This window comes from Centropristis striata, chromosome 7 (assembly GCF_030273125.1).
Source record: "Centropristis striata isolate RG_2023a ecotype Rhode Island chromosome 7, C.striata_1.0, whole genome shotgun sequence".
NCBI lineage: Eukaryota > Metazoa > Chordata > Actinopteri > Perciformes > Serranidae > Centropristis > Centropristis striata.
Window position 1 is genome coordinate 11,478,434 of NC_081523.1, and position 28,000 is coordinate 11,506,433.

The 28,000-nt window shown below is 40.2% G+C and overlaps 2 protein-coding genes across 5 annotated transcripts; both read right to left on the bottom strand.

Moving 5' to 3' along the window:
- Window positions 1-1,994: 1,994 nt before the first annotated feature.
- Window positions 1,995-4,005, bottom strand: si:ch211-113d22.2 (uncharacterized). Its single transcript, XM_059336693.1, has 3 exons — window positions 3,957-4,005; window positions 3,373-3,486; window positions 1,995-2,212 (listed from the first exon to the last, which is right to left on the bottom strand). Exons 1-3 carry the CDS (start codon window positions 4,003-4,005, stop codon window positions 1,995-1,997), a joined length of 381 nt encoding a protein of 126 aa, XP_059192676.1.
- A 909-nt stretch (window positions 4,006-4,914) lies between these two features.
- On the bottom strand, window positions 4,915-27,541 carry LOC131975201 (transforming acidic coiled-coil-containing protein 1-like). 4 transcript variants are annotated; one of them, XM_059337802.1, is made up of 13 exons: window positions 27,296-27,541; window positions 17,951-18,042; window positions 14,411-14,843; window positions 12,068-12,122; window positions 11,353-11,434; window positions 10,362-10,408; window positions 9,094-9,225; window positions 8,906-8,982; window positions 8,743-8,786; window positions 7,874-8,034; window positions 7,469-7,575; window positions 6,984-7,104; window positions 4,915-6,868 (listed from the first exon to the last, which is right to left on the bottom strand). In XM_059337802.1, exons 1-13 carry the CDS (start codon window positions 27,358-27,360, stop codon window positions 6,800-6,802), a joined length of 1,485 nt encoding a protein of 494 aa, XP_059193785.1. In that variant the 5' UTR covers window positions 27,361-27,541; the 3' UTR covers window positions 4,915-6,799. The 4 variants fall into 4 exon arrangements, with proteins under 4 accessions (XP_059193785.1, XP_059193783.1, XP_059193782.1 ...); XM_059337800.1 differs by having other exon boundaries at window positions 9,094-9,228; window positions 27,296-27,539; XM_059337799.1 differs by lacking the exon at window positions 27,296-27,541 and adding an exon at window positions 19,660-20,103.
- Between the last annotated feature and the right edge of the window lie 459 nt (window positions 27,542-28,000).

Consider the following 28,000-nt stretch of genomic DNA (forward strand, 5'->3'; position numbering starts at 1 on the left):
TGTCTTAACTTAACTTCCATCACTATCAGCCCATCCTTAAACCCTCTCTGGACCATTCACCAGGTAGTTGTGCCTCCATGCCACCAGCTGAGGATGCTGTCATCCATGTTTAAATTGTTGAAAATGTAGCTATCAGATTTTGCTTCTCTTCTCTGCCAAACAAAAGTTCCCCTCCTCCTCTACGCTACTGCTGATCTCACGTAAGAGGAACTAAACAATGCTCAAAAGCTCTTTTTTCATGTTAACACCAGCAATGCAGCAAAGCCATCTTCCTTACATTTGTTTGAACAGTTTGTGCTTCTTTTTTAGAGGATTTTATTTCGAAAATACATTGACCCTGCAACTATTCCTGCAACTGCATGAGATATGTTATCTCTTCTTCAGAAGGCAACTTGAGAAGTGGGTCAAACACACACACACACACACACACACACACAAACACACACACACACACACGCTCAGCTAAATCAGTTGGTTCATATAAATGAGTGGCTATAAAAGAAGGGAGTTGTAAACCTGGACAAACAGGTATACAGTGAAGAATAGTGGCATTCATAAAGCAGCAGTGGGAGGTGAGTATGTGACAGGTGCAAGATGATGTGCCAAAAGCTTACAGTGTTTGGCTAGCAATAATACTGCCGAACAAGTCTTTGATTATCCACCAAACTAAACTGTAACTGCAAGCAGACTGTAACATTTCCTGACCCCTTAAAATGTTCCTTCTAAATGTTGTCCTGAATGTTGTCAAGTGTTTCTGGTGAAGAAATACTAAATCCCTTTCATTTCATGTATGTCATGATCTTATCTTGTGTTTATGTAAAATCTTTATCTGCAAAAGTAACAACTTTAACATCAGACATACTTTATGGTGTACTTCAACAGAACTTTTAATATTGCCTCACTGTTTTTCCACCTTAACACAAGGTGACTACAGTTTGAGTCCTGTGAGGAAACTCCTGAGAGACAGACATTAAGAGATTTCTGAGGATGAACTAACTTGACCTCCGGTTTCAACACTTTGTGTCTAATCACAAATGTGTGTTGTGAGTTTCCACACATGTACAGTCTTCCTCTGTGTCACCTTTATAACTGCTGAAATAACAAACTAAGCGGTGTGACTCTGTATTCTTTTTTCTACTTCTTTTGGTTAATTCGTGTCCTCATGTTAAGAGGAAGTGGTTGCAGGTCATATGACCTGCCTGAGGAGGGAGACCTACCTCACTGATTTCATATCCTGTGGCGACTGCACAGGATTCATGTTACACAGCTGCAGAAGGAAGTCCTGAAGTTTCCACAAACCCTCTGCTGAATATAACAGACTAGTTTCTTGTCTCTACTGTATGCATGCATTTACATCAGGGACACCAACACAAACTATCAAATGTCACACCATGGTGATCTTAACCACAAATACACAAACATGAACACACACTATACATAGAGGTGTGATTGTATCTTTATTCAGACAAGCTTGCATGCACAAAAAATGCAAATTCAAGCACTAAACAACATTAGCAAAAGTTTTTTAGATGTTTCCTTAGATTGTGGTGTTAAAATACTTTCCTGTCTGGTGTTGAGCGAGCTGCACACTAGCTACCCATTGAGGCACCCGAGCACCTACCGAAACCACACCGGCTATGACAGAAACCATGGGTAGGTGTACTTCACTTTGTACACACTTCACCACGAACACACTCAGGTTCACAGGTTGGCATTTACAGCTTTACATTACATAAAACTGTAGATAATACCAGATATAAGGAGGTTACTATTCAAGTTTTGGATGATAGTTTAAAAAAATACACAATCAAAGGTGCTGAAGCTTGTATTTATGGGAAAGACCACCTTCATTGCTCCAACTCAGCCATCAGAAACACTCTTTTTTTTGTCTAAAACTCCCTGCTACTCAAAACGTTTTTTAAAAATCTCTGAGGCGGACTCAGACAAAGAGAACTGCCTGATGGATCACTGGAGGAAAATAAAAGTAGAGGTGTTTACAGCTGACTGACGGCCACACGCAGCAGCAGGGCCGTGATCAGCAGGACAGGGCTTGAGCCCAGAGCCCCGGCGCTGTTGCGGTGATAACCGTGACTGTGGCTCCGGTGGGGCCCGTTACAGTCGTCGTTGAAACAGCATTCTATCTTGGCTCCGGAGCCGGCGCCGTGAGCCTTGTCACAGAAAGCTTTGTACGTGCACGACTTCATCACGGTGTCTGGAAAGAGAGAAAGACACAGAGAGAGGGGAGAGGGATGCGTGAGGCAGTTTAATTGTTTTGAAGTGACTGAAGACTGACCACTTGTGTTAACTTGGCGCTGTGAACCCGATGAACTCCCTCACACACTCAGCTTCTCTTCTCTTCACACAAACACACACACACACACACACACATATCAGCACAAAGAGGTTTGTGGTTATCGTAAACTGCTGGGATGACATCCAGCAACCTCAAATGATGAGAGGCTGGCTTTATGAATACACACACACACACACACACACACACACACACACTCAATCTTGAATAGGCCATGTACCTTTTGTTCCTTCATTATGAGTTTTATTAAAGATTCCATGAATGTGTATGTGGTCACTGGCATGGGTGAGATGAGCTAGGGCTTGCGGTGTATGTGTACATATTTTATATCCTATTTTGTATGCTGTTAACTATCTATCTATCTATCTATCTATCTATCTATCTATCTATCCATCTATCCATCTATCCATCTATCTATCTATCTATCTATCTATCTATAACCGTTTCTTTGTCAATGGACAGGAGCTCTATCTTGCGTAAGCTTTGCCAACTTCCTTAAACTGCGACCTCACACAAGCAGTTTGTTGTCAGTGTTATGAGGACCTCTAGTGAGTCTTTTACAATACTTTACTTTATTCATCTGAATTGTGTATAGGCCTACTTGTGTTTATCGGTGGATTATAAAACAATGGCCCTCTTTGTAGTCATGATGCATATTATTGTGTTTCTGTGTTCCGTTGTGGTAATTTTTTTGTTGGTTTGTATCAATTTGTTTTCATTTCTATGTTGTTTTACTTTAATTCTGTGCCTTTTTTGGTCGTTTTGTGTCTCTATAGTTATTTTGTGTCTGTTTTGGTTGGGTTTTTTTTGGTCATTTTGTGTCTTGTTGTAGTCGCTTGTGTGTTATTGCAGTCATTTTGTGTCTCTTTGTGGTCACTTTGCATTACTTAGTGGAAATTTTGCAGGTAAAGGTGAGTGGTCCTGACACTTTGGGCCCCTCAGCCTGTGCCTGGTGGGCCTGTTCAGTAATCCATCCATGCTTGTGTTGCATGTTTTCCTGTGTGTGTGTGTGTGTGTGTGTGTGTGTGTGTGTGTGTGTGTGTGTGTGTGTGTTTACTCACTGGTTCCTGTGATGGTGGAGCAGGCATCAGCGTACTGAGGGCAGGAGGTGGAGCCCTGGCGGTTGCAGTCTTCGTCATTGGACGCCACGCATGTGTGACATTTAAGGGCGTGGCCTTTGGAAACACAGGAGGAGGAACAGGAGAGAGCCCCTGACTTGAGACTAAGCATGTATGTTCACAGGCAGGTGTTTCGGCATGCAGACCCACAAACATACAGTATGTTCTGGTGCATCCTCACATACACACACACGCCCGCAGGTACACTGAGTAGACATTTACACACAATCAAAACTGCTCTACGTCACAACAAACTGTTAGATTGAATTAGCGTGTACATTTTTCAACCATGCCACTCCATACACATCACTGGATCCCTGCAGGTTGAAACCTGTGGCAGACCTCAAGCTAAAACTGCTTTGCTAAAACATAAAATAACAATCTTCAACATCGGTCTGCTTTCAGGACACAGAAATCCTGGATCCTCTTTATCACAGTGCTTCTTTAATCTCACAGCAAGTAAATCTCAATCCTTTTCCACTGCTGAAACCCCCAAACCCATCACTATCAGTGTTGTAGAAACTTACTGTGGCAGAGCAGAGAGATGAGCAGCAGCACGGCCAGAGCAGTCTTCATGGCGACTGGCCGATGGTCACTGTGTCTTCCAGAGTCCAGAGAAAGAGTGGATGAGCTGAGAGGACTCTCAGATTGAGGGGACAACGGGGGTGTTGAGGTGGATGAGGTCGGGGTTTAGGCATGGGAAGGTGTTTGAGGGCATTAAGGTCTTATCTCTGTAATCTCCATGTATGCTGCACAGCCAGCAGCCTGTGGTAATGGACTTAACCCGGCGAGTTTTAACAGGGAGACACAGTTACAGCTCATTGTTATCAACAGAAGTTTGAGTTCATTAAGTATTGATTCTACAAAAGTGTTTTTGTAACAACTGACAGTTTTCAAAGCGTGGATGCAGAATGAAGCCGAAGGTGTTAAAAACGGTCAAGGTCATGATTCACTTATGTCTCCGCCTCAGCTGGAATGTGTCAGAGTGTGTTTATGTGTGTGCTGGGAAATCCGTAAGACATTAACACTGCACATCATCTACTGAGGCTAAAGCTGAGGCCATGACACACATACTGACAGACAACAACATACTGACACACTCACCAGAGTTATTATACACTGTAATAAATTATTCTGTCTTAATTATTAGTTATTTCACTTTACTTAATATATTTGATAAAATGTATGAAATATAAATGCGTCCTTGATTTTAAGGCAGTTGTTTAAGTAACTTTAATATAAAAATGTTTGAGATGGAATCTCTTCAGATTCCATCACTTCACTCTATTTATCTTTTTCTACAGTTTAGTTTTTTATACTATTAGTTCTTATTTTGGTTTTCTTTATATATTTTTTTAATCCAGTTAAGTTTCAGTTAGTTTCCAAATAGGCCTGCTCATTTCTGTTTAGTTTTTCCTTTAAAATGATTTGTTTAGTTGTTTACTAGAATACTACAAGTAAGAACCACAAGTAAGATACAAGAAAAAGTTGTAGTAGAACAAATTATATTCATGTTTATTCAGGCAAATATACACACACTCACGCTGTTATTCCTCATTGTGTCAACACAAGTGTGAGATCCTCATCCTCTAATTTACAAATACAAACAATAATATATTTTAAAAAGCGGCTAAAGTGACGAAACAATATTTTGCAAAGCAAAGACAAACCAGCTGAGTAATGAGAGGTAACGTGACATTTGAATGACACAAATATAAACTGTGGCACATCAGTCAGTTTGTGTTAATATGGATTTACACATGTAAAACATTTTCAAGAGTGTCTGGCGTCAAGAGTGTTGAAAACTGTAAAGTACCCAAAGAAATTTGACCTGAATTCTTAGCCAGATTTTTTGTCTTGTTTCAGTGTTTTGACCAAACATTGCCTGGTTTAAATCAGAGATTTAGTATTACATTGAGGCAAATAGTAGTGAGTGTTAAGCATTCAATAAACATTTCTCATTTGATGATACATTTGGCTTATTTTGTTAAGTGGAAGGAACAATACTTTTCCTTAGAAAAGAAATGCAAGAATTGAAAAGTTTTTTTCCTCATCATAACCAACACTCAGACTCACTAGTTTCCACGGATACTCAGTTTTAATCATTACTACACAGCTAGTTTTACTGATCTGTCTTCTGAGAAATATAAAGCTATGAAAATAATCATGCAAAGAAACATATTTATCTGCTGAATTAGTGGTGCAGTGCTGTAAATACAGGCACGAGAGCTCACATCTTCACACATAAGCAACAGAAGAAAAAAAACTCAACAACAAGGCTGTCAAACACAAATGTGACTTGTGGACCCTCAATCTGCGACACAGTGATGGTTTAATAAGAAAAATAATAATTGTTGACATATTGCAGCATTTGATAATATTATAATAGTTTTTAAGTATCTTCAATCAAAATATAGAGTCACTATGTTGTAACGTTTTCCAGTTTAGGATTATAAACACAGGATGTGCAGTGATGGAGTTGATTTAACTTTTCACTCTTACTCTTCTGGATAAAGTTTTCTCTTTGCTGACTTTGTGCATCAGACAAGCCACAAAGTTTGTATAATTACAGTTAAGTCTATGATTGTCAGATTATTCTACTTCTCGGTGCCTGATAAACTACTTGCAGTTACTTGAATTGACCAGAATCCATGTGAAGCAAATGCTGTGAATTATTTGCAGCTTTAGTTTCACTGACATGTGGTCCAGACTTGTTTAGTGTCTTTCCTGAACAAACCAAGGCCTCAGAGGACTACTATTCCTCAAATAATCCTGAAATCCTTTCTTTCAGCTCTTGTGCAGCTTGACTTTGACCCTGACCGCTTTCTGCCCCACACATTACCCCTGAGCTTTGCTTTTTGTTAGAAAAAAAAAAATCATGGGTTGTTGCTTTAAAACAATCCTTGTCAAAGTCCATCAGAATAAACCGTACGCCTAAATGTGACTCTAAAACAACCCCCGCCTGCATGATGTCATCCTGTCGGAGGAGTTGCTGGGAATTTAGCTGTTAAGCTGCTGGGAATTTAAGTTGAGTCACAAGCGGTGTTGATGGCATTATGGGCGCAAACAGAAGACGTCCAGATGGCCTCGTAATGGACAAAAATGCTAACAAAACAACGTGACCACATACATACAACACAGTCCCAACTGGAACAATTATTAGCATGTACAGAACCTTTTTGATTCAGGTCACAAGTAGTGCAATTGTAGTACACAGGAAGTAACTTTACACATGTCTGTACATTAGCAGTCTCTGTGAAGCAGGGCTGGCAGAGGGTATGAGAGCTGCTTCTTGGCTGGGGGCATGCACAGGGCGTCGCTGTCAGGCGGGACCGCAGGGACGGCAGTGGCTGACTCACACGGAGCGCTCTCAGTCGATTTTTCCCATTTTGGCAATTAGCTCATCACAGATCTTGGTGAGTTCCTCGATCTCCTGATTCTATGACAACACAACAAAGGATGAGTATGTACGTTTAATACATCTCTTTATGCTACAGCGCAAAAGTACAGTAATTAAGTTGATTAGTATGCAGAAAAATGAGGATGCATGTTACCTTCTGCAGCAGAGCTTGTTCCAGAGACTCGTTCTTCATCTGCTCCTTCCTCAAACTGGCATTCAACGCCGTGCTCTCTGAGCTCGCCTTTGTACGCACCTGAGCGATCTCCTCATTGGCCCTGAGAGATGGAATGAGGTAAATTAACAGTACCTCAAACCTGTTAATGTTTAAGTTTGTTAAACTGACACGAGAGGAAAATTAGGCTACATCTACACTATTATGTTTTCATGATGTAAAATTTAAAAAATAGAAAATTATCTCCGTCCACACAAGCATTTTAGCAGCATATGAGAAATATTAACACAGCATATATAAATGCGTATTACAAGCAGAAGCAGATGTCTAGTTACTCAATTTAAAACTTTTTGGAAAATGTCTAGTTTAGAGGGCCAGATTCATTAGAGTAGTGTGAATGTGAGGCACATAATACAACAAAAGTTATGCATGCGTGAGGATGTAGCCTTCCTTCAGTCTCTACATACTTGTCTAGTTTCTCCTCAGCATGGAGTTTTAGTGTCTGGTATCTCTGCTCCTCCTGCTTGACCCTGGCCAGATACTCCTGAGCACACTTCTTCAGCACCTCCTCATTCTGTACGAGGAAACAAACAAACATTGTTATTGCTGCTCTAAACCCGACTGCTTTAGATGGGGGGTTTATTTCTGCAGCAGCTGTTGAGAAAGAGAACGTATTTATTGAGCTGAAGGCCAGGTTTATCTGCTGTTCTCACCTCCAGACGACCACTGCCTCTAAGCACAGGATACCTTCCAACCTTACTCTGACCTTAATCCTCTTACAGCCCTACAATTTGTGCTACTATCAGCTGATCGCCTCAGCACCTGAAACAAACACTTTTATCTGGACATGAACTTGTCCTATGGCAGCTTACCTTCTTAAAGCCCTCCAGGGTGTTCTTCATAGTTTCATAACGCCGAAACACGTCAGAGAGCGAGCGCTCCACGGAGTTCAGGTCCGTCAGGGCGGCTTCCTTTTCCGTATTTGCAACGTGCAAAGCTTTCTGGGAACTCTGTTTGTTGCGCTGCTCGTCCTCTGAGAAGAGCGAAGAAGAAGAAGACATTATTGTCAAGTGCTAAATAATTAATTTCCTGTATTCTGTTTGGGTACAGCATTAAACATTACAATAACCACATAAACAGGGATATATTCAAAAACAAAGAAGAAAAGACGTGTGTTTTCTAATGCTGCTTTGCATTGTGTAATACAGGTTGACAGTGTGGATAAATGTTACTCAGGACGTACCGAATAGTTTGAAGATTCATTTTTATTGTTGATATTAAAATTCTAAATCGTCATTTGAATGCTGCGAATAAAGTGCAAGGTAAGTATTTCTGCACGAATCAAAATTGATCATTTATCAGGCTACTGTAGCCTATTTTACACAACAAGTGAGTGTCAGTCAAACCAAACTTCTACACCAGAGTGAAAAATGCAAACACATTACTTTATAGCATTTTTATTTATAGCACTACCATTTCTGTTATAGAATGATGTTGTTATGAGCTTATGTTGGCATGAACTTTGTTGAGCAAAAAGGATTGTTGTTTTTTTTTAGGGTGATAACGTCATAAAATATGACGAGAGATTGAAAGCTTCATTGGAAAACCTCAATAGAAGTTTCAAATGTAAAATATTTACAATTGGTACAGCCCTACTGTTACTGCAACGCTCAGTTAAACAGCACAAAGGAAAAGATGACACAAATCACATATTTCGGGAGATTTTAGCATTTCTACTCACCAATCATCTGAGCAATTGTCTTCTCATATTCTGCAACAATCTTCCTGTTATAACACAAAACACACAATGACCTTGTGACAGATTGTAGGCAGAATTTCAGTCTATCAGAACCTCAGATCAAAGTCACTCAGTGAGTGAAAACCATGCTGACAGATTTTCTTACCTCATCTCACTGACTTCTTGCTTGGTGTCTTCGTACTTTTTCTTCCAGTCGCTGGCTTCCACTTCTTTAGTGATGATCTGAAAAGAGACGCAGCAGAATTTTACATTTAGAGGAAACTCCAAAACAATCCACTTAGGTGAAAACAGGTGACATATTTCATGTGGGATGAATGTGATGAAAGTGTCTACCTCCTCTCTGATGAGGGTGAGGACGGCCTGTTTTTCAGCCTCACTGATGCAGATGGAATCGAGGACCTGACTTCCTGTTTTCTGCATTTCACCTCCCTTCAAATTGTTCTTCAGCTTGCATGGATCCTCAAACTGCTGAAGGTAGAAATAACTCTGTTATGTCCACCTTTGTCTTTTATTGCACATCCAGTAGTACGATGGGGGTAAGGCCACCCAAACTTTTAAGAATTTACAAGACATTTATCACAAAAAAACAACAATTAGTACCAGAGGTCTCAAGATTTCCACTGTTATTGGGTGAAAGACGGGGTACATCCTAGACAGGTCACCAAACTATCACAGCTGAAACATAGTGAAAATCACTTTTTTTCCTAATCTAGTGTCACCAGTTACCATAACCTGCACATCTTTGGACTGTGTGGGGATTGTGTCTTCTAATGATTTTCATTCACAAGTATGAAATGCATAATTTTCTCTGCAGCAAACTATATCTTTCTAGGAAACCCACATACAAACCCCATACTGTATGTGTGTAGCAAGCAAAAAGTTTCTCATAGACTGTATCACTCGTTTGTTACAATATACAATTAGTGGGGGAAACGAAAACAAAGGAACATTTATTTCTGTAATAATCTGCAAATTATGACACACCATTTTTTGTCCATTCACTAAAATGTCTCTCATTCCCCTTTTTATCAGCGTCTCAGTCCTTCTTTGTCTCCTTCTTGTCTCTCCCCTCTCTCATCTTGTCCTTCCCTGGATTATGACAGTCAAATTATAATCTCCTGAATGACAATCTGTATCCATCTGGCACCTGAGTACATGAACACAGCAGCATACACTAAGTACCCACTGCTGTCCTACAGCACAGTGCAGTCATCACATCAGACAGGTGATCATACTGCAGGTGGCTTTAAACACTAAACAGGTCTACTTTTCCATCTTTTTGCCACAGCACACTTTACTAGTCAATGCCACCAATTAAATCAGTACAAAAAAGAGTAAAACAAGACCTGAATATCATGCGACCATGACAGTGAGAGTAAAATGTGATGCTGGGACAAGTCTGGACTTGTTTTTTCTCCATAGCTAATGTCGACAGTTTAGTTCAACTAATAGAAGAGAGCTCCGCCGCCACCTAGTGGTCACTGGTGGCATCACTTTGCAGGTGCTTTTATTGTTTAGAGCTATAATGATAAATAAACAGACATGGGCCTGACACAGCACACGTAGAACAACATGAATAATCAGTTTTAACGTTTACTTACCACTGAGCAGCAGTCTGAGTCTTCAGGTTTTGATGTCACATGGCAGTCTTGAACAGGAAGAAAGTAATACAAATTATATGGATTGTCTATACTGTAATGTTATTACATGATATTCTGTACAAATGATATCTTTAGGGTCAGAAATGCTGCAGCCCATAGTGTAATATGATTCATTATCATAGCCAGCAGGTGGCAGTCCATGAGAATGATTATTATTTCTCCCAATGCATTTCTCATGAGAAATATCACACTATTACCACCACATGCTCATACACACGACAGAAAAATAACCTGGAAATCTAAAAAAAACTCCTAAAAAAACTTCCTCTTCTAATGATAGATTTCTTTGAGCGTACTGTTTGTTCATATTTCAAACTCATATAAATATCAGTATATCTTTAAGAACTGCCTGTTCAAAGTAAAACCAATCATATCTTTGGAAACAATAAAACCACAGACTACTGCACGTGATGCAGTGTTTTGCAACACCTGTGTACAACAGTGCAGCCTACTGATACCAGACCAGTGAGTGAGTAAAGTCACATGCAGCCTGTGTGATCCTACAATCTGAATATGTTTTATAACACCAAAACAACACAGCAGACAAAACAAGCTGCTGCTCTCGTGATCCACACAGTCACAAGTTTCAATGCCAAACGCTGAGTGAAGTTAATGATTAATGCTGTGTGTGTCTGTAACAGTAAGGCAACGATGACCTTCTCGCTGTCTGTTATTGAGCGAGCGGTGTTGTTTAAACTTTAACATCCAGTTATCTGATCTCTGTACAGTAAAGTCCCTGTCTGATAACCGAGCTATTCACTGCTGTATCAGTGTGCACTGAAACTGGGTGGCACAACATTAAAATCAATCTTTATTGATCCATCAGGGACTACAGATGAAATTTAGCTCGTAGCTAATTCTGGTATGGCTGAGAGCCATGCACTGTCCCTGTTAAATAAACAAATAAATGAAATTAAATCCTGTTACTCACCACTTTGGTCCTTGTCTGGTTTGACACCCACACTGCTTGCCAACTTCTCCTCGTCTGTGGCATGGTCCCCATGATGGTCATCCTTTAAAGGCAGGAAATATAATCAACCACACATTATGAAGCTTTTCTAATGCTCATACTTCCACATGAGGTGCCAAGTTATAAGTATCTAGGTGTATACCTGGATAATAAGTTGGACTGGTCCCTAAACACAGATGCTCTCTACAAAAAGGGGCAGAGCCGCCTCTTTTTCTTAAGGAAGCTCAGATCTCTTGACATCTGTAGTAAGATTCTGCAGATGTTTTATCAGTCTATGTTGGTAGTGTGTTGTTTTATGCTGCAGTCTGCTGGGGAGGCAGCATCAGACACAGAGATGCAAGGTGGTTGGACAGCCTAGTCAAAAGAGCTGGAATTCTGTGATTGGAGCCAGGTTGGACACACTGGAGGAGGTGGTGGAGAGATGCACTGTCAAGATGTTCGAGTCCATCTTAAAATACCCGGATCATCCGCTACACAAAACCTTTATGGACCAAAAAAACAGCAGCAGACGGTTCCTCTCTCTCCGTTGCAGGAGGGAGAGATTTAAAAGATCCTTCGCTCCTACAGCCATCAGGCTGTCTGATTCTTCAAGAGCTAACAGACTAACTGAATTTCCCCTCGGGGATAAATAAAGTAATTTTGATTTTGATTTGATTTGACATGAGTTGGTTCTTACCTGTCCGTTGAAGTCGTTTTGCATGGGCTGGTTCTGCTTCACTTTGCAGGAGTTCCTGAGAATGAAAGTCAATAACAACATGAGTATCAACACTAACCTGATCATGTGTGCACATGTGGGCAGGTGTGATGATGAGAGAAGGAAGCAGGAGAGACAGAAAGCCTTACAGCCAGACCTCATTGCTGTGCTCCGTGTGTGCGGTGAGTTCGCATGCTCTGCTAAAAGTGCTGAATAACGCAGAAGAAAAAGCAGATCAATGAAGGAGATTGTTTCCTTATTAAATAAGATCGAGAGCAGTTGCTCAGAGCGTGAGAGGGAATTACAGGATTTCCACACTAACCCTCTCTCCTCTACTTTCTAAATCTACTCCTACTTTTTTTCCACCTTCATTTTGTGATTAAAGTAAAATTTAGGTCACATTGCAGGCTGTGGGGTGAGCCTAGACTTGGATTTGTGTTAAGAACAGCAAGGACTGAGGTTACAAACACACACATGTCTGCACACACAGTTATACAGTACTTACAACAGAACACAGAGGAAATGGACTTGCTCAGCAGTCCTGAGGCCCCACAAGTAGAAGGGAAACAGAATGACAGGTTTGGAAGGAAAAGGAAGGGAAGACACAGGAGAGGACGGGACAGGGATTAGGTTAAACACAAGGTGAGTGCAGGGTTATTATAGTTTAGTAAGTAAAAAATAAAAACAAGACATAAATGGACAGGTGAAAATTTTTGGTTGAACTAAATTAAGACCTTGTAACTTAAGTGAAATAAAAATCTTCCAAAAGGGCCAGGTAGGAGAAAAAAATAATGAGAGGAGGAAAAAAAACTCAATTCATTATGCACTTCGAGAAAAAAGTAGAAATGACAAGGATAAAGTCGAAATATAATGTTGAGAATAAAGTCATGTTTGAGTTCAGAAAATTAGACTGCAAGCTACTTGATTTTCTTCAATATGTCTAATATATGTCTAAAAAATTCACATATATTACATAAAAGCTGATTTTCCCAAAACAACAGTTGTAGTAACAGGGATTTTAGTACTACTACACCCTTAAGTATTGTGGTTGTTGTAGTTTATGACTGATCAAAATAAGGATGTAGCTTGCAGTCTACCTAACTGTTAGAACTAACTAGACTAGCTGTTTCTCTGAAAACAATGCTCCTCTGATGACTTATTGACATGGGAACAACGTATCTGTGATCAGTTGACTTTATTCTCCTCATTTCGACTTATTTCTCAAACTGCATAAGGAAAAAATAAATTCCTCCTCTCATTATTTTTTCTCCCACCTGGCCCCAATCCTCTTCGGTAAACTTGTAATATGATAAAAGGCAGCAGATTAGCAAAAAAGAGATGATGAAAATATTTGGAATTAAAGATGATTGCTCTTTTGTAACATTTTTATCTGGGCAAAACCTGGAAAAAAACTTATCATTTAGGATGAAAATCTAAAATGCGTTTGGCTAATAAGCAAGAAAGTCATTACCAAACAATAAAACTGAGGGGAACTCAATTGCAATTAGCAGTAAACTAAACTGCAAAGAGAAACTAATCATTATCTTAATATGGACATTATTTAATATTGATATATGGTCTTATAAGATGTAACCCATTACATATATAATTCAAACACCCTCTTCCTGTAAAAGTATAATGTTGCTTGTGTCAAATGACTCATTCAGTTAAAAAAATAAAAATAAATCTCAGTTGACACTGAGTTAAACCAACTTATACTATCTGATCTAATCATCTTTGTGCACAAAACTGAACTTGCCAACCAGAGGTTATAATAAAATCAAAATAGTAAGAGATATGAATCATCACTCTTATTCAGCAGGAGCAGGAAAAGACCACAAGAGGGCAGTGTTTAACACTTTAACTTCTCTTTCCCATTCAAAGACCATTTTCTGTCAGCAAACACAGAATAGTTGTTAAAAAATACTTCCAGCTCTCAACACTGAAAAACTGCATTAAATCAGCATCTGTAGAATAATGCAGACCATTCTGAAAACTGAACAAAAGATTTAAAGTGAATTGAAATTGTAAAATAAAATTACTAAAAGCAATAAAAAAATATTCAAAACTATAATAACGCTGGCAAGGAAATGAATGGATGTGCAGGAGCTGACAGAACAACAGGTTACCACAGTTGGTTAAAATTGGAACACTTTCATTACTTCAGGTTCATTGTGCACAATAGCGAGCATTTACTAATGTTCCCTACGGCCATAAAAGAGAAAGAACTGTTTGTTCAGCTTGAAATCTGTGAGTCATAGTAGTTCAGTTTCAGCCACCGACTGATGGCTGAAGAGGCCTTTGTGTATAACGTGTTCTACTCACGTGATAATTGTGCCGTTGGTCTCACAGGTCAGTTTTGCGTTTTGCTTGTCGCAGTTTATGTTGCCATTAAGCAAGTCAGGATCCACACAAATGTCAGGACTGGGGATCAAGTTTGAGTCTGGGCTCGAGTCAGACGTCACCGGAGCCTGGTCGTCCACCTCAGAAGGATCGGGTTTGTTCAGCAGGGAGAGGACGGACAGCGTTGGGGGCCGGAGGGCTAGAGACTGGGGCAGAGGGCTGGATGAGGAGAGGCCCTCTCCAGGACTGGGTTTGTTACTGAGGGTCAGGTTAAGGTTCTGGTCCAAACCAAAGCTGCGGTCATTAGGGGAGGAGCTGGTGAGGTTGTTCAGGGAATCAACCTCTTGGGATGAAACTGGGCCGACGTCCTGGTTGGAGTTGTTGTCCAGAAATTGGTTTGTAACATCAGGAAGAACTGTGAAAGAGAAATAGAGATATGTAACTAAGTTTAAATACTATAGGATTTTCAAAAGGGTTAGTGTCACAAAGTGTTTCCCTCTAAAAAATGAGGCAACAGACTAATAAGACTTAAGGAGAATAAAAAGAGTAAAACAACATAAATAGAAAATAAACAAAAAATTACCTTAAGGCAAATCTAAATGGGTTGGTTTTCAAGTTGTCTCCACGAATCGCCCAAAAGTATAAAATGAGAGTTCTAAAGTTTAGGAGGCACAACCTCAAAAACAGAAGGTATATTACTGTTCGCCTGTTTTTATGTGAATTTTTTTAATTGTGCTTATAAAACCTGAGTGGAAACAGCAACAATTCAAAAAAAGTCTTGGCACATTGCAGAGAAGTTTTTACAAATGGCAGAGGTGGAAAAAAAATGTCTACCTATAAAAGCAAAATGTTACAAACTGCAATGGAAACAGATTTAGGGAATAAATGATGACATAGATAAAGCATTTGACTTCAAATTTTGTTACAGAACAAATTAAAACATGTAGTCCACAATGACAACTAGGTTTTGGATGGAAAATTTAACAGAAAACTGCACTTTAAAACTATGCTATGAGAGCTATAAACATACAATTGGAAGCCGGGTAGCAAAAAATATGCTGAAACTCACGATAAAGCTCTAAAAAAATGTGATTATAAATGCTTTGAGGTAACAGGAGGGTTAAACAAGATGCTGAATATCATCTGAATAACAATGATAGGAAACACTGAAATTACATATTATCTGGCCAGACGGAAGTTATACCTGGAAACAGAATAGGACCCAGGACTAAACCTTGGGGCACACCACAATACCACAATACAAGTTTCAGAGGGATGCAAATTTACCAACAACAACTGAGAAACTCTTGTCAAAAAAGGACAAGAAGACCTTAATGCTTTCTCCAACATCTCTGTCCTATAACATTAAAAACAAAACATCCCCCATCCTGTGGCTACTAAATGATTGTATCAGTCATTCAGGGATTTAAACTTGAAATGAAGGCCTCTCCTTCTCCTGTTAGAACACTTAAAATGGCTGCTGGTTTCCTCTCAGAGCACTTCACATCCTGTGTCCTCCTCACACATCCCGTTAACAGTTAACTAACGACCGCAGCAGCAGCAGCAGGCTGGTCTCTGTTGAGTCATACTGGCTGCTGAAACACAGAGCTCTCTGTTACTGAAAAATACACCTACTCAAACTGTACAACTCGCACAACTACACAGAATAATACGACTTAAATAGCTCCCCTGTATTCTCCTGTTTTTCTTCTCAACTTGAATTAAGTGATTGTGGTTTCACCTTGGGTGGGTAACAGCTTCTCACATCGTCATGACTGATGGATAATGTGTGACTTATTACACCACACAGTTGATTAATGTAAGTTTATATAAGCTTCTGCTCAAAATCTGGGTACTTTCAGACACAAACACACCCTTCGGAGAAAGGGAACAGATGTAGAGGAACCACACCCAGTCATGCAGAGTACACACCACCACGTGGCCTAGCAACAAAGACAACATCAGCCTTTATTGCAGTTTCACAACCCTACTGAAAGGGGGAAAGGAGGCAGATAAGGAAGTGATATAGAAAGAGATAGTATACATGAAGACAACTAGCTGTCTAAGGTTTCAGCTACACCCTGGTTCAAGAGTACATACAGTGTGGCTGTGGCCTGTGGTTATTCCCATGAACAGACAGTGATTCCCTGCTGAGCTGTTACCGTCTAATTATAGTCAACTAGAGTATTGGTTTCTCCACAAAGTCGATCTTTTATTTATGAAACTAACCCAGATTTTGCACAGAGCATGTGACTGTTTTAGCATGAAAAGGAGACTGTTATTGTCTGCAAACTAGACTCAATCATAAACACATTAATCTCTCTGGTATTATCCGGGACAGCGTGCCATATGCTGTGGTCAAAATGGGTCTAACTTTAACTAGCTGAGCCATCCAAAACATGCAGAGCATTTTATTCTGATGCATGTGTCAAAAGAAATCACTTGAATGTAAACTAATAAGAATGGAGAGACAATTTCATCAGTGATATAACAGCATTTGTTTCAGCACATAAGATGAACTCCAGATCATCTATTGCCATGGTGATGCGTGGTGCTCATGTCTGTGTGGGTGAAAGCAGGGCAGTGAGAGGGGAGAGGAGGGGTGAGGAGGGGGGCTGTGAGTTGGAAAGCAGAGAGCTTCTCTGGCAGCTTCAGACAGGCCGGATTCATCTACTTCCCATTTATCAGCCGAGAGTCTGTGCCTAACAGGAGAGGGCTCATTTACTTTTTATTCCCACTGTCGGCTGATCTAAGATCTGTGTGACACACAATAGAGCCTGTAGAGAATCAAACTAAAAGTAAAAATGAATGTGAAAGTATGGTTAAAAGAAAATGAGGAGTGTTGTTTTGCTAATGACAGCAATTCCAAAACAATGAGCTGCATTGTTTGCCAAAGGTACTCGACAAATAAGTCCGGCTCATTGCTTTTAATGACATCATATATTCTGCAGTGTTATGGCCGGCTGAAAAATACTTTGGCTAGTATTGATTTAAAGCATGAATTATAGCACTGGTGTTATGGTAAAAAATTATCAGATTAATTTTTCAAAGTGGACATTTTTGCACTTACACCTCCAAGTTATAAGGTTGTATTTGAAACATTTAAATGCTGATGCTTAAAAAAACTTGAACTTTAACTTGAAAATTGAAAAAACCCACCTTGCTGCAGTGATGTACTGGTGTACTTAAGGACACTGTGACATCACTATTATGTGTGATTACAGAGAAGCCAGTGAAACAAAGTGCTTTTCAGTTTGAGTTAAGTTACCCTTTACTGTCAAGACAAAAGCAGCTCTGAAAGCACTTTGCCTGAAAAAAAAAAAACAGTCTAGACTTGGCAAAATGTTGAATTATATACTTTCTTTGAATATGATTTGATTAGAGAATAAGTTAATAATATAAATTGCTGCTAGAGACACATTTTAGTTGATACCAAAAAAGGATCGAGCCTTGATAGTGAGCTCTGCCAGAGAATATTCAATGTCTTCATTGAGGTGTGAAAGAGTTTGACAGCTGTCTCACCTGTGTGGTTGGAGTTGTCCAGTTGGCTCAGCAGCTTCACAACACCTGGAGACTCTGCCTCTGGAGTCTCAAAGGTCCCCTCCGAGTCTGAACTGTGGAGAGAAAGAGAGAGGAAGACCATTAGACAAAATATAAAAAGAGATGGCAGCAGGGAGGTCAGAGCTGCAACTGAGAGTTTGGGAAATTATCTGGAACTAAAAATGTAATCTGAAATTGAAAATGTGCTAAAACTGACTAATATGATCCATAAAACACAATGAACTGTTCTGATAGAATGACATGTGATAAATAAATCACATTGCTTGCTTTAACGTTTAAAAACAGCAGCCTTCTGTCTTTGAGAACAACAAGTCATTGTAAGTGTTTATCAGTCTAAATAACTACATATAAATGCTATAAAGAGGTACTAAATATAACAACAAAAGCCCTGATTGTGTGTTGCATTGTAAAATTATTTCTAACAAATGAGCATCAGCTTTCTAACATCAATCTTCTGTTTTCTTAAAGTGACATGAAAACAATAGATTTCAGAGTTCAAAGCAGCGCAAAATAAACAAGCTGCTTTTATTTTAAAGGAAGTCAAAGGAAGGGAGAGAAGAGGAAGTGAAGTCGTACAAAGCCACCTGCATCCTTTGCCCCTCAATAAGGACACACTGTGTTCCATCGGACTCATTCACACACACACAAACAGTCTTTTGGGTCTGCTGTGTCAGCTGCCCAGACACCCAGCCCAAATGTATTTCCAGACTATGGAGAGACAAAAAGGAAGAGAGAGAGTGAGAGTTTGTGTGTGTGTGTGTGTGTGTGTGTGTGTGTGTGTGTTTGTGTGTCTGTGTGTGTCTGTGTGCACTCGTTCCCAGCCTCTTGAACACACATCAAACCGTCCGCACTATAATGAAAAACAGCACGAGGAGGAACAGAGCTCTCAGTGCCAATACCCAACCACACTCCATCTCTGATACCGGGTCACACAAACACATTCACACTCTGGAGCCAGAACTAATCCTAATATACATACCCACCCCCCACCCTGCACACACACACACACACACACACTGAATCATGTCCCTGTGATGGCCCCAGTGGCTGCAATCTTGGATGGTTACTTAGAAACTAGAAATGGACAAAAAAGAATCAAAAGCTTTGGAAACTGTGGCTTTTTTCCCCTTCCCCCAACTTTCTGCAACTGTTCCAACCGCCAAACAGCCTTCACACACACTCAAACACACATAAAAACAAGCGTTTGGTGCCTCATAAAGAAACAGGATGGGGCACACAAAGCAGGGACTCACTAAACAGTAGTTTGAGTGTCTGTATTTTGACTAAGAATCTGTTTTTAGCCAATGACAGCATGACCCTGCCACTGGGATCCACAGCAAAGGAAAGAATCTGAGATTATACCACCACATCAATCTGTTTGTCCGTGTGTGTGTGTTGCTCTCTTTGTGTGTATGTATCCACCACCTGTCAGTATGACTCAGGGGAATCTGCAGTCATCACACAAACACACAATCAATCTAGGGCTGTTTAAACTGAAGCAAATACAAAGAATCACTCCTTCCTTTCCACATATTCTGTTTATAAACATATCTTTCTCTCTCTCTTTCTCACACTATCTCTTCTCTCTGTCTCTCTCTCCCTCTCTCTCTCTCTCTCTCTCTCTCCCTCTCTCTCTCATACAGACAAACATTGTGGCCTAGCCCTCTTACTTGTCCCCTCCGTCATCCCTGGATCCGGGCTGCCCCTCGTCTCCTGCAGCCCCAGTCACTGCTGACCATGTCCATTTGGCCCACTGGACCGGAGACAGCCATGACATCCCTGCACCTCGTTGAGTTTTAAACCTGCTGCCACCTCCGAGATTTTATCGTAAACTTCCTCTTCCTGTAGATTGTTTCGATTGTCACTGCTGTCAATCAGGTTGAAATTAGTGATCTTCCACAGTCTTCCTTTCTACTTCTAAAAGGAGACTCCCCAAAAGAAGCTGTCGATGTGTCTTCGTGTCTCTCTCCCTCCTAACGTCAGCTTCTGCCCCTCTTGCTTTCTATATGGCTGGCTCACTTCCTCCTCTTGCTTAGCGGCTCAGCTTTCCCATCCTCCTCTTCTGCTTTGTTGACGCTCGTGAGAGGGAAACGTGTCTCAGGCTGCTGCTGCTGCTGCTGTTTCTATTGCTGCTTTGCTCTCCACAGCACTGACTCACACAGTGCAGATTACTGGAGCATCAGTAGTCACTCCTCTCTCTCTCCCCCCTCCCCTCCTCTCTCCCTCTCCATCTGGGTGGACGATCAGCTGGTTAGCAGACATCGGCTCGCCCTGCTCATGCATGTTTGCTAACTCGCTCTCAGGAGTTTGCCTCCCCCACTCCCCGATTCTTTCAGTTTGCAGATTGTGAGAGGGGGGGGGGGGCACAAAGGAGAGGCAATGCTTCCTGTTTTTAGAGGCAAAGAATCGTTTGTTTTCCCCGGGACAGACAGACTACCAGACGTTTGTGTCTTTAAGAAGGAGGACATGAAAAGACAGCTAAGGTGGAAAGGGAGGGAACGATGTGGCTTTTGGTAAATTTGTATTTGATATACAGCTAATGATGTATCCTGAACTCATAACATTGAAATATTCTACCTTTCAGAAATGTTACCCTCTTATAAAGCCCATCTCACTAAAAGTAAACCCTTAGTAATTCCCTAAAACTATGAAGTAAAAATGCAGTAAATCCTTTACGGTCTACATGTGACTTGCTGGCATGTTTGGGCGGCCCACAATGAGTTTAAAAGGTAATTTGAGTTTTTAATGGTTTGTTTACTTGGCAGCTCCCAGCAGTCCTTGGATAACTGTGACTGGGACACTAAGCTTTGCAGAAAGAGAGCGCTCATGGCTACTTTCCCTGGATGAACAGAGTTACAAAGATGTTTTTACAAGAGCTAAACTAAGAATTCACCTTTGTATAATCCATGTAAACAGATAAAATCTCAACTGTAAATTTAGCAGTTAATTCCATGTTGTGTGACCATAACCTACAGAGGCTCTATTGTTCACTGAAAACATCCAGGCCAGACAGCAAACAAATCAATACAGCAAACCTAAATTCAACGGTGCAACTACCCATCAGACTGACAGAAAAGTCATTTTGATCACACACTTTCATCCACACACACACACACACTCACATGTGCCTCTGAGGCTGTTCATGGATGGCTTATATAACTCTAAGTCCTGGCTTTCATATTTATACATCTCTCTCTCTCTTACACATGCACATTTAGGCCACACGAGATGAGTTCTTTGAAAAAACGTGGACCATGACTAATCTGATAAAGGGAGGATGGTTAAGCCACTGTGAAAAAGGTGAGCAGGGAAAGAAAGTGAAGCATCACAGATGTTTTTCTTGTAATTAGCAATTTTAGGTTCTTTTCCTGCTGTTTACTTGTGGGAAATACGGAAAGAAAAGCTGAAGCTCTACCAGTCCACAGAGACAGGCAGGCAGATAGATGAGCACATGCACGAATACACTGAAAAATAATGTCACACACTGGTGAACAAAGAGAAAGACGCTCTGTTCTATCTGTCATAGCTGGACTGAAAAATGGAGCAAATTAGAGGCATGACAGATGGAAAACAGTGTTAATTAAAAATGAGCAATGAGAGACGGAGAGATAACAGAATGGGGAGGATGAGAAAACAGAAAGTGATTTTTCAGGCAGGACTGGAATCTGAAATGCTCTATTGTGTTCCGTAAACATTCCTTTCATTGTCTTCTTTACCTTCTGTGCTTGCTTATCTGTCAGTCAGTACAGCTGAGAGGACAAACCTGTCAGTCTAGCAGTGGGCATGATCTGCTGAAAGCTAACAAACCCCCTTAAGCAGTAAGAGACATCCTGTGTTTACTCTGCGACACCTTGAAGTTGTAAACTCGCTTCTGGGCGTATAGAACACACAGAAAACGCACGTCTATGCAGACAGAGAGACAACATGTAGGAGTAGACAGAGTGGGAATATTCCTGACTGTCTCCATGACAGAGACACGAACCACAGACAGAGAAGAAGGAAAAATAATCAGCCCTTATGTAATACCTTGAAACCACAAATAGCAGCACATAGTGAATCACATACAGTACACCCATATGTGATCTGGAGCTGCCATCTAAGCACACAGGAGTGGACATATGACTCCACACACACACACACACCGAAGCCCGGCTATTATGTGTGTTTGCAGTGTGCTAATCCAGAGAGAATGCACATCCTTAATCATCAATTACATTTTGACTGATAGCAGCATGTGTGGTTATGAGCTAAGAATATATCAGCTATGATACACATGTCTGTGAGCCACAACAGAAGTGATGTGATACTGGATGAGATAACTATGTGTGTGTGTGTGTGTGTGTGTGTGTGTGTGTGTACTAAGAGGGAATTAAAGAAGCTTCTAAACTATCACAGACTGTTTATCTCTGCCATCAATCCCCTGTATGATGACAGAAGGTCATGAATCTGACCTTTCGTATAGCTCCACCATCAGGTCAACATTTCCCCTGACCAACAATGTGCTTCAGGTTTTCTTTTAAAAACAATGGGTGAATTTACATAATATTTGCTGTGATTACTTTTTTTAAATTGATTTTTTTTACAAATGCTAGCAGATCAAACCTTTTTCCTAAAAATTATATTCCCATACAACTAAACTGCATTCTCAATTGCATTTAGAAGGAAATGTAATTTATTTCGGAGTACAGACACGGTTTAAAACATGCGGTTAACATTATGATTTTAAACAAAACATACTGAAAACACCTCGTTAACGATCACATGTTGGTTAAGTTTAGGCACCAAGAAGTACTTGGTCATGTTTATCAAAAGATCATAGTTTGGGTTAAAATTAGTTACGCAAATAATGTAACGCAGACATTTGGTTTCACGTGGGATGAAAAAAAAAGTCCTGGGATTGTTTGAGCCATCCATCCATCATAACTAAATGGATTTGTGTGGAAGTTACTGAGCACAGTCAAGCCCCCGGGAGGATGAGCCATTTTGTTTTTTAGGGCGAGACACTACAGGCAAAAAAATTTTTTTCATGCACTGGTCAATTTTATAATTATGGGTTATGTTGCTTCCATAACATAACACAAAAAACATCCAAAATACACATTTGGTTGTTTATTTTATTACACTTAGTCTATTTGTGTCATTCGATTTTTCCTAAATTCATCGAAAGTTACCATGAGGTAATGCTTCATTTGCACATTTAAAAATAATATTTTGGAATTGCTTTTAATTCAAATTGTTTTATTGTAAGTAATTATCTGTAGAAGTTTCACTGTGATATCTATAAGTTAAAATTTGTACCCCTATTTATCTACAGTGCACTATCCTAAAGACACATTTTACATTTCTGTAGCCAGCACTGCCAAGACTAGGGAGTCGTCAGTGTGTTATCTGTCCAACAATTTCATATTGTGGCATGTAATTACAGCTTTCAGTCTTTTAATTTTAGACTTGAGCACTAACCATGTTTCAATTACAAGTTACATTCAAAGAAATGTAGAAAGCACCATCTTTAAATATTTCTACTCTGTTAAACATTTACACAGCACACACGCCAAACAGCAAACTTACAATGTAATAAACATGTCAGTGTCAGTATTTACAATATGCGTGCTCCTGGACATGTGGCCAAACTCAGACGACTGTAAAGTTTGCATAACTATCCAAATAACACAGGTTGTTATAGATTCTGTCCCTAAAAAAAAACAAAACAAAGCAAAGCACATCTTTTCTTAAATTTAGTATCGTACACAGAGCCATGCTCCTCTCTGAATGAAATTGGAATTTCTTTTTGAGCTTCAGCTTTGAAAGCCTTAATCTTTGAATTAGACCTTCATATCATTATAACAAGTGTATAGCTTGACTAAGTGACACCCTGCAAGATGCGTGTTTTCCTTTATTTGGCAATATATTTGGGTCTTTATTTCATCTCTCAGACATCAGTACTGGATAAATTAACAGTCTTACTTGGTAGTGCCTTCATTCACAATTTATTGAAGTACTTTTATTTATCTCAAACAAGCTGGGAAACAGACACTGGATGCTTAGAGGTTGAGTCAGTATTGTTTGGTTTCAAAGAAAGCAGCACAAAAGATATTTATAATAAGAGGAAGTTGTGGATAATGTTCCAGCACATGCTCTCTTGCAACAACACAGTCTGCCATGTATAAATATGTGGCTGTGTGTACACGTGATTGTAAGTATATGTAAGAGATACAAGTAGGGGGATGAAAATATGTGTATGATTTACAGTCATGGAAAAATATTAGACCACCCTTGTTTTCTTCAATTTCTTGTTAATTTTAATGCCTGGTACAACTAAAGGTACATTTGTTTGGACAAATGTAATGATAACAACAAAAATAGCTCATAAGAGTTTAATTGAAGAGCAGATATCTAGCCATTTTCCATGGTTTTTAATAATAACCAAAAAACATTATCAAGAAAACCATGGAAAATGGCTAGATATCAGCTCTTCAATTAAACTCTTATGAGCTAAATTTGTTATCATTATATTTGTCCAAATAATTGTAGCTTTAGTTGTACCAGGCATTAAAATTAACAAGAAATTGAAGAAAACAATGGTCTATTAACTGTAGATGTATGCCTATACGGCAACTGTATGTAATGCATTCATCAGTTTGTTTTTATGTGAAACATTAACCTGAGTGCAAGTGTAAAATAAAAACGGACACTTGTATGGAGAGACTAATGGACTTGCTGATTGTCTGTCTATGTAATGACTCACAGGCTGTAATCTAAACAGGATAATATTGCTGGGTCATATTTGTTTGCTTGTTCTGTGGTATTGCTCCATCTAGTGGTCATTATTGGTCTGTCACCCAGACTCATAAATAAAAGAAAATAACATAAAAGCAGGAGCCTTAAATTCATCCACCCCTTCAAGGATATGATGCCAGGATGAAAGAGCCAAGAAGAGCAGAGGGAAGAACAAATGTGAGAGAGATACATAACAGGTATGATGTCACCTCTGGGAGTTAAAACTGAGTTCATATGATCTCTGGTTTTACCATGGCAACCATTTGGGAAAAGGTCACAAGTGTATTACACCATGAAGTCATGCACACAAAGAGAAAGAAGGTGGCACCTAATGTAGTTTGTTGATTGTTTTACTATAATGCAGCATTATCCAGCACACAGCAGACGTGCATACATAAATTAATAAAGAGACAGTGATGCTCCAAGGTCTATGATATGCTTCCCGGAAGCACTACTGTTTTTGCATCCCTGATACCATTGCATTTTTAATAAAGAACACCCAATTTGCTGCAATCAGAGCAGAAAACTAGCAAGGGCTGGACAGAGTTAGATTGAATGGGGCCAAAATCCTCACCGTGCTACAGTACTGTAAAATACTTTAACTGATAGAGGCATGATGAAACAAAAGAGGAGAAGAATGAGGGGTTTAACCAAGAGGAGACTTGCACAGACACCAACTGAGCTATTGTTCCTGACTACAACAGGGATACAAGAGCACACAATTCCCAGACATTAGTGCATGTACATTGTATACACATGCACGCACAGAGCCTGGATATAACACACCCCCTACTGTTAAACTTTATATTGTTTCCATTCATTTTCTCTTCCTGTTAAATCCATTTAATCTAGATTTAATTTCCCCTTAAAATGCCATGTATTCAACTGTTCCCATTACACTGTAATATATCTACATTATCTATAACAATACTGGGCAAGTGAGGGTTATCATCTTCAGCATTATTCAGCAGTGCGTTTCACTTTCATTCTGGCAAGCCTAGTCAGCGTAGGCTTATGCATTATTAACATGTACATCTTCACATTTAGTGCCTGTCTTCATGAATTTACAATGTTTGTCTTTTTAAAGATAAGCAAAGTTTTGGCCTGAATTCAAACCACCTCAAAAAGAAATGAGCACCAAATGCAGGTCAGTCTTTTCCCAAATGAGGGATTGTCTGGATGTTCAGGGGTTTTGAAGAACAGGAAGTCGTCCTTACATCTGAGACTGCTCCAGTTAGGACATAAAAAGGATGATTCAGACAACTAAAATTAGCCCAGAAGCTGAAAACTGAGATCCCACGGCACTGAATGGCTTCCTAGTTTTCCCACTGGGAGGACCCCAACCCCCATCAACCCTTACACAAACACAGATGCAAAAGACTACACTTTATATGCTTATGTGGGATTTTTTTTAAATAACAATGAGCATTGCTTGAACAAGGATTCCGATATTTCACATCCTTGCCTTTCTGTCACTCGCTGTGTTACCCTGCCATCTCCAAAATAACATCTGCTTCCATGCATGGCAGCACACTGCTTTTCACATTAACAACCGCTGTTCTCCATGACTCAAATCCCTGAGTGAACACAGTGACATTTAAAAAAAAAGACGAGCTGAATATGCCTGTGCATTTACTGAGAGAAAGTGTTCCGCTACAAGGGGCTTATGCAAGCTTTTGAGATATACAGCATCACTGGGATCAGCTGGGAGGACAAAGTGAAAGGACTCACTCTCTGTTACAAAGGATTAGAGGAAAAAAAAAAGAAGAGGGAGCATGGCCGTTAAGTGCTTTTAAGCTCTGATGAATGCCTCAGCAGCAACATCTTCATTTCCTTTCCTTCATTTTGACAAGATGAAAAGCTCCAGACGAGCTTCAGTTCATACATCACACAGTAAGGATATCAAACACACTGCATGAACAGAATGTCGTGCTACCTGCACCTCAGACAAAAATAAACTGCTTGTATGATTATAATACCACTTTAGAATTAAGGTCACAGCTGCATAATTAATAACTGGCAGCGGCATTAAGTCTTCTACAGTTTTAACAAAAGAAACTGCTGTTAAAATGTGAAAACGAATGACACTTGGACTTGGCTCGGACAGTGCCTTAATTTCAGAAGCATGACCAGCTCATTACATTAGCCTCGCTGCTAATGTAATGAGCTGTACCACTCCGTCTCTTCCCTCTTTCTTTACATTTGAATACCAAAATAGCATTCAAAATAGCATTCAAAATAGCACGACAGGAGAGGCTGTGTGCAGTGCTGTCTAATGGGATGATATGTTTTCAGTCCAGCAGGCAAAGTCCTGTCTCTAAAGGAAGAATCAGGGTCTCAGCACTGCCCTTCAGCCCTTTATCCCCAACTCCTCTTCCCCTCCTCGATACAGAGGCACTGAGTTCATACACACAAGACAATCTCAAGTGCCAAAGGGTGAAATTGATCTGTTGTCCTTGGCCCGTGCAACTTTCCTTTTCTTATCAAAAAAACTTGCAAACACACAAACAATGAAGCATCTCATCTTACATGCTGCTCTTCTTCCGAGGAGAGCTGACGGAGCCCTTCCTGTGCTGGCTGAGGGAGCCCCCCATGGCAACAGCCGAGGCTGTGTTTGTCTCAGGTTTATCACCGATGCTCTGTTATACGTCCCTCTTCTCCTCCGAAGGTTCACCTCTGCCTGTCCTCCAGACTGCCGGGCTCAACGTCAGAGCGGCACAAAGCACCGCTTCTCATGACTGACTTGTTATTATTTAACCAACCAACCAGCCTCTCCACTCCCCGTCCTTTCTCTCTCGTCGTCTCTGTTGATGCCGTGCAGTGTAAATACTCACGAGTACTACCGATCACACATGACAGTCCCGCCTCCTTGCTCTGCCTCTCCTCACCCTCTAAAATCTCTCTCTCTCTCTCTCTCACACACACACACACACACACACACACACACACACACTAACACACACACAAGAGGCAGATTACATTCACTTGTCAGGCAAGCAGTGCTTATCCTTTAGAAGAGAAAGAGGTGGTGTGTGTGTTTGTGTGTGTGTGTGTGACGGGGGTTGTTTAAAGTGTATGTCCAAGGAGTTGGAGGGGGAAGATGGAGAGTGCGTGTGTGTGTCAGTGTATCATGGGGGTATCTGGCAGGGGTGAGAGTATTGTTAGAGCGTGAAAGAGTCTCTTCTATTGTTAGCCAGCTGAATACCAGATCTGCAACTCTGGGGGAGGGATGGA

What these genes read in the sequence shown, in the direction of transcription:
- si:ch211-113d22.2 (XM_059336693.1), bottom strand. Translation starts at nt 4,005, where the DNA reads ATGAAGACTGCTCTGGCCGTGCTGCTGCTCATCTCTCTGCTCTGCCAC. An exon ending in CATCTCTCTGCTCTGCCACA is followed by an intron (nt 3,487 to 3,956) that starts GTAAGTTTCTAC and finishes GTGTTTCCAAAG; the next exon opens with GCCACGCCCTTAAATGTCAC. An exon ending in CTCCACCATCACAGGAACCA is followed by an intron (nt 2,213 to 3,372) that starts GTGAGTAAACAC and finishes CTCTCTTTCCAG; the next exon opens with ACACCGTGATGAAGTCGTGC.
- LOC131975201 (XM_059337798.1), bottom strand. Translation starts at nt 19,766, where the DNA reads ATGTCATGGCTGTCTCCGGTCCAGTGGGCCAAATGGACATGGTCAGCA. An exon ending in GGACAACTCCAACCACACAG is followed by an intron (nt 14,844 to 17,950) that starts GTGAGACAGCTG and finishes TCTCTTTCACAG; the next exon opens with TTCTTCCTGATGTTACAAAC. An exon ending in AAAACGACTTCAACGGACAG is followed by an intron (nt 11,435 to 12,067) that starts GTAAGAACCAAC and finishes CTGCCTTTAAAG; the next exon opens with GATGACCATCATGGGGACCA.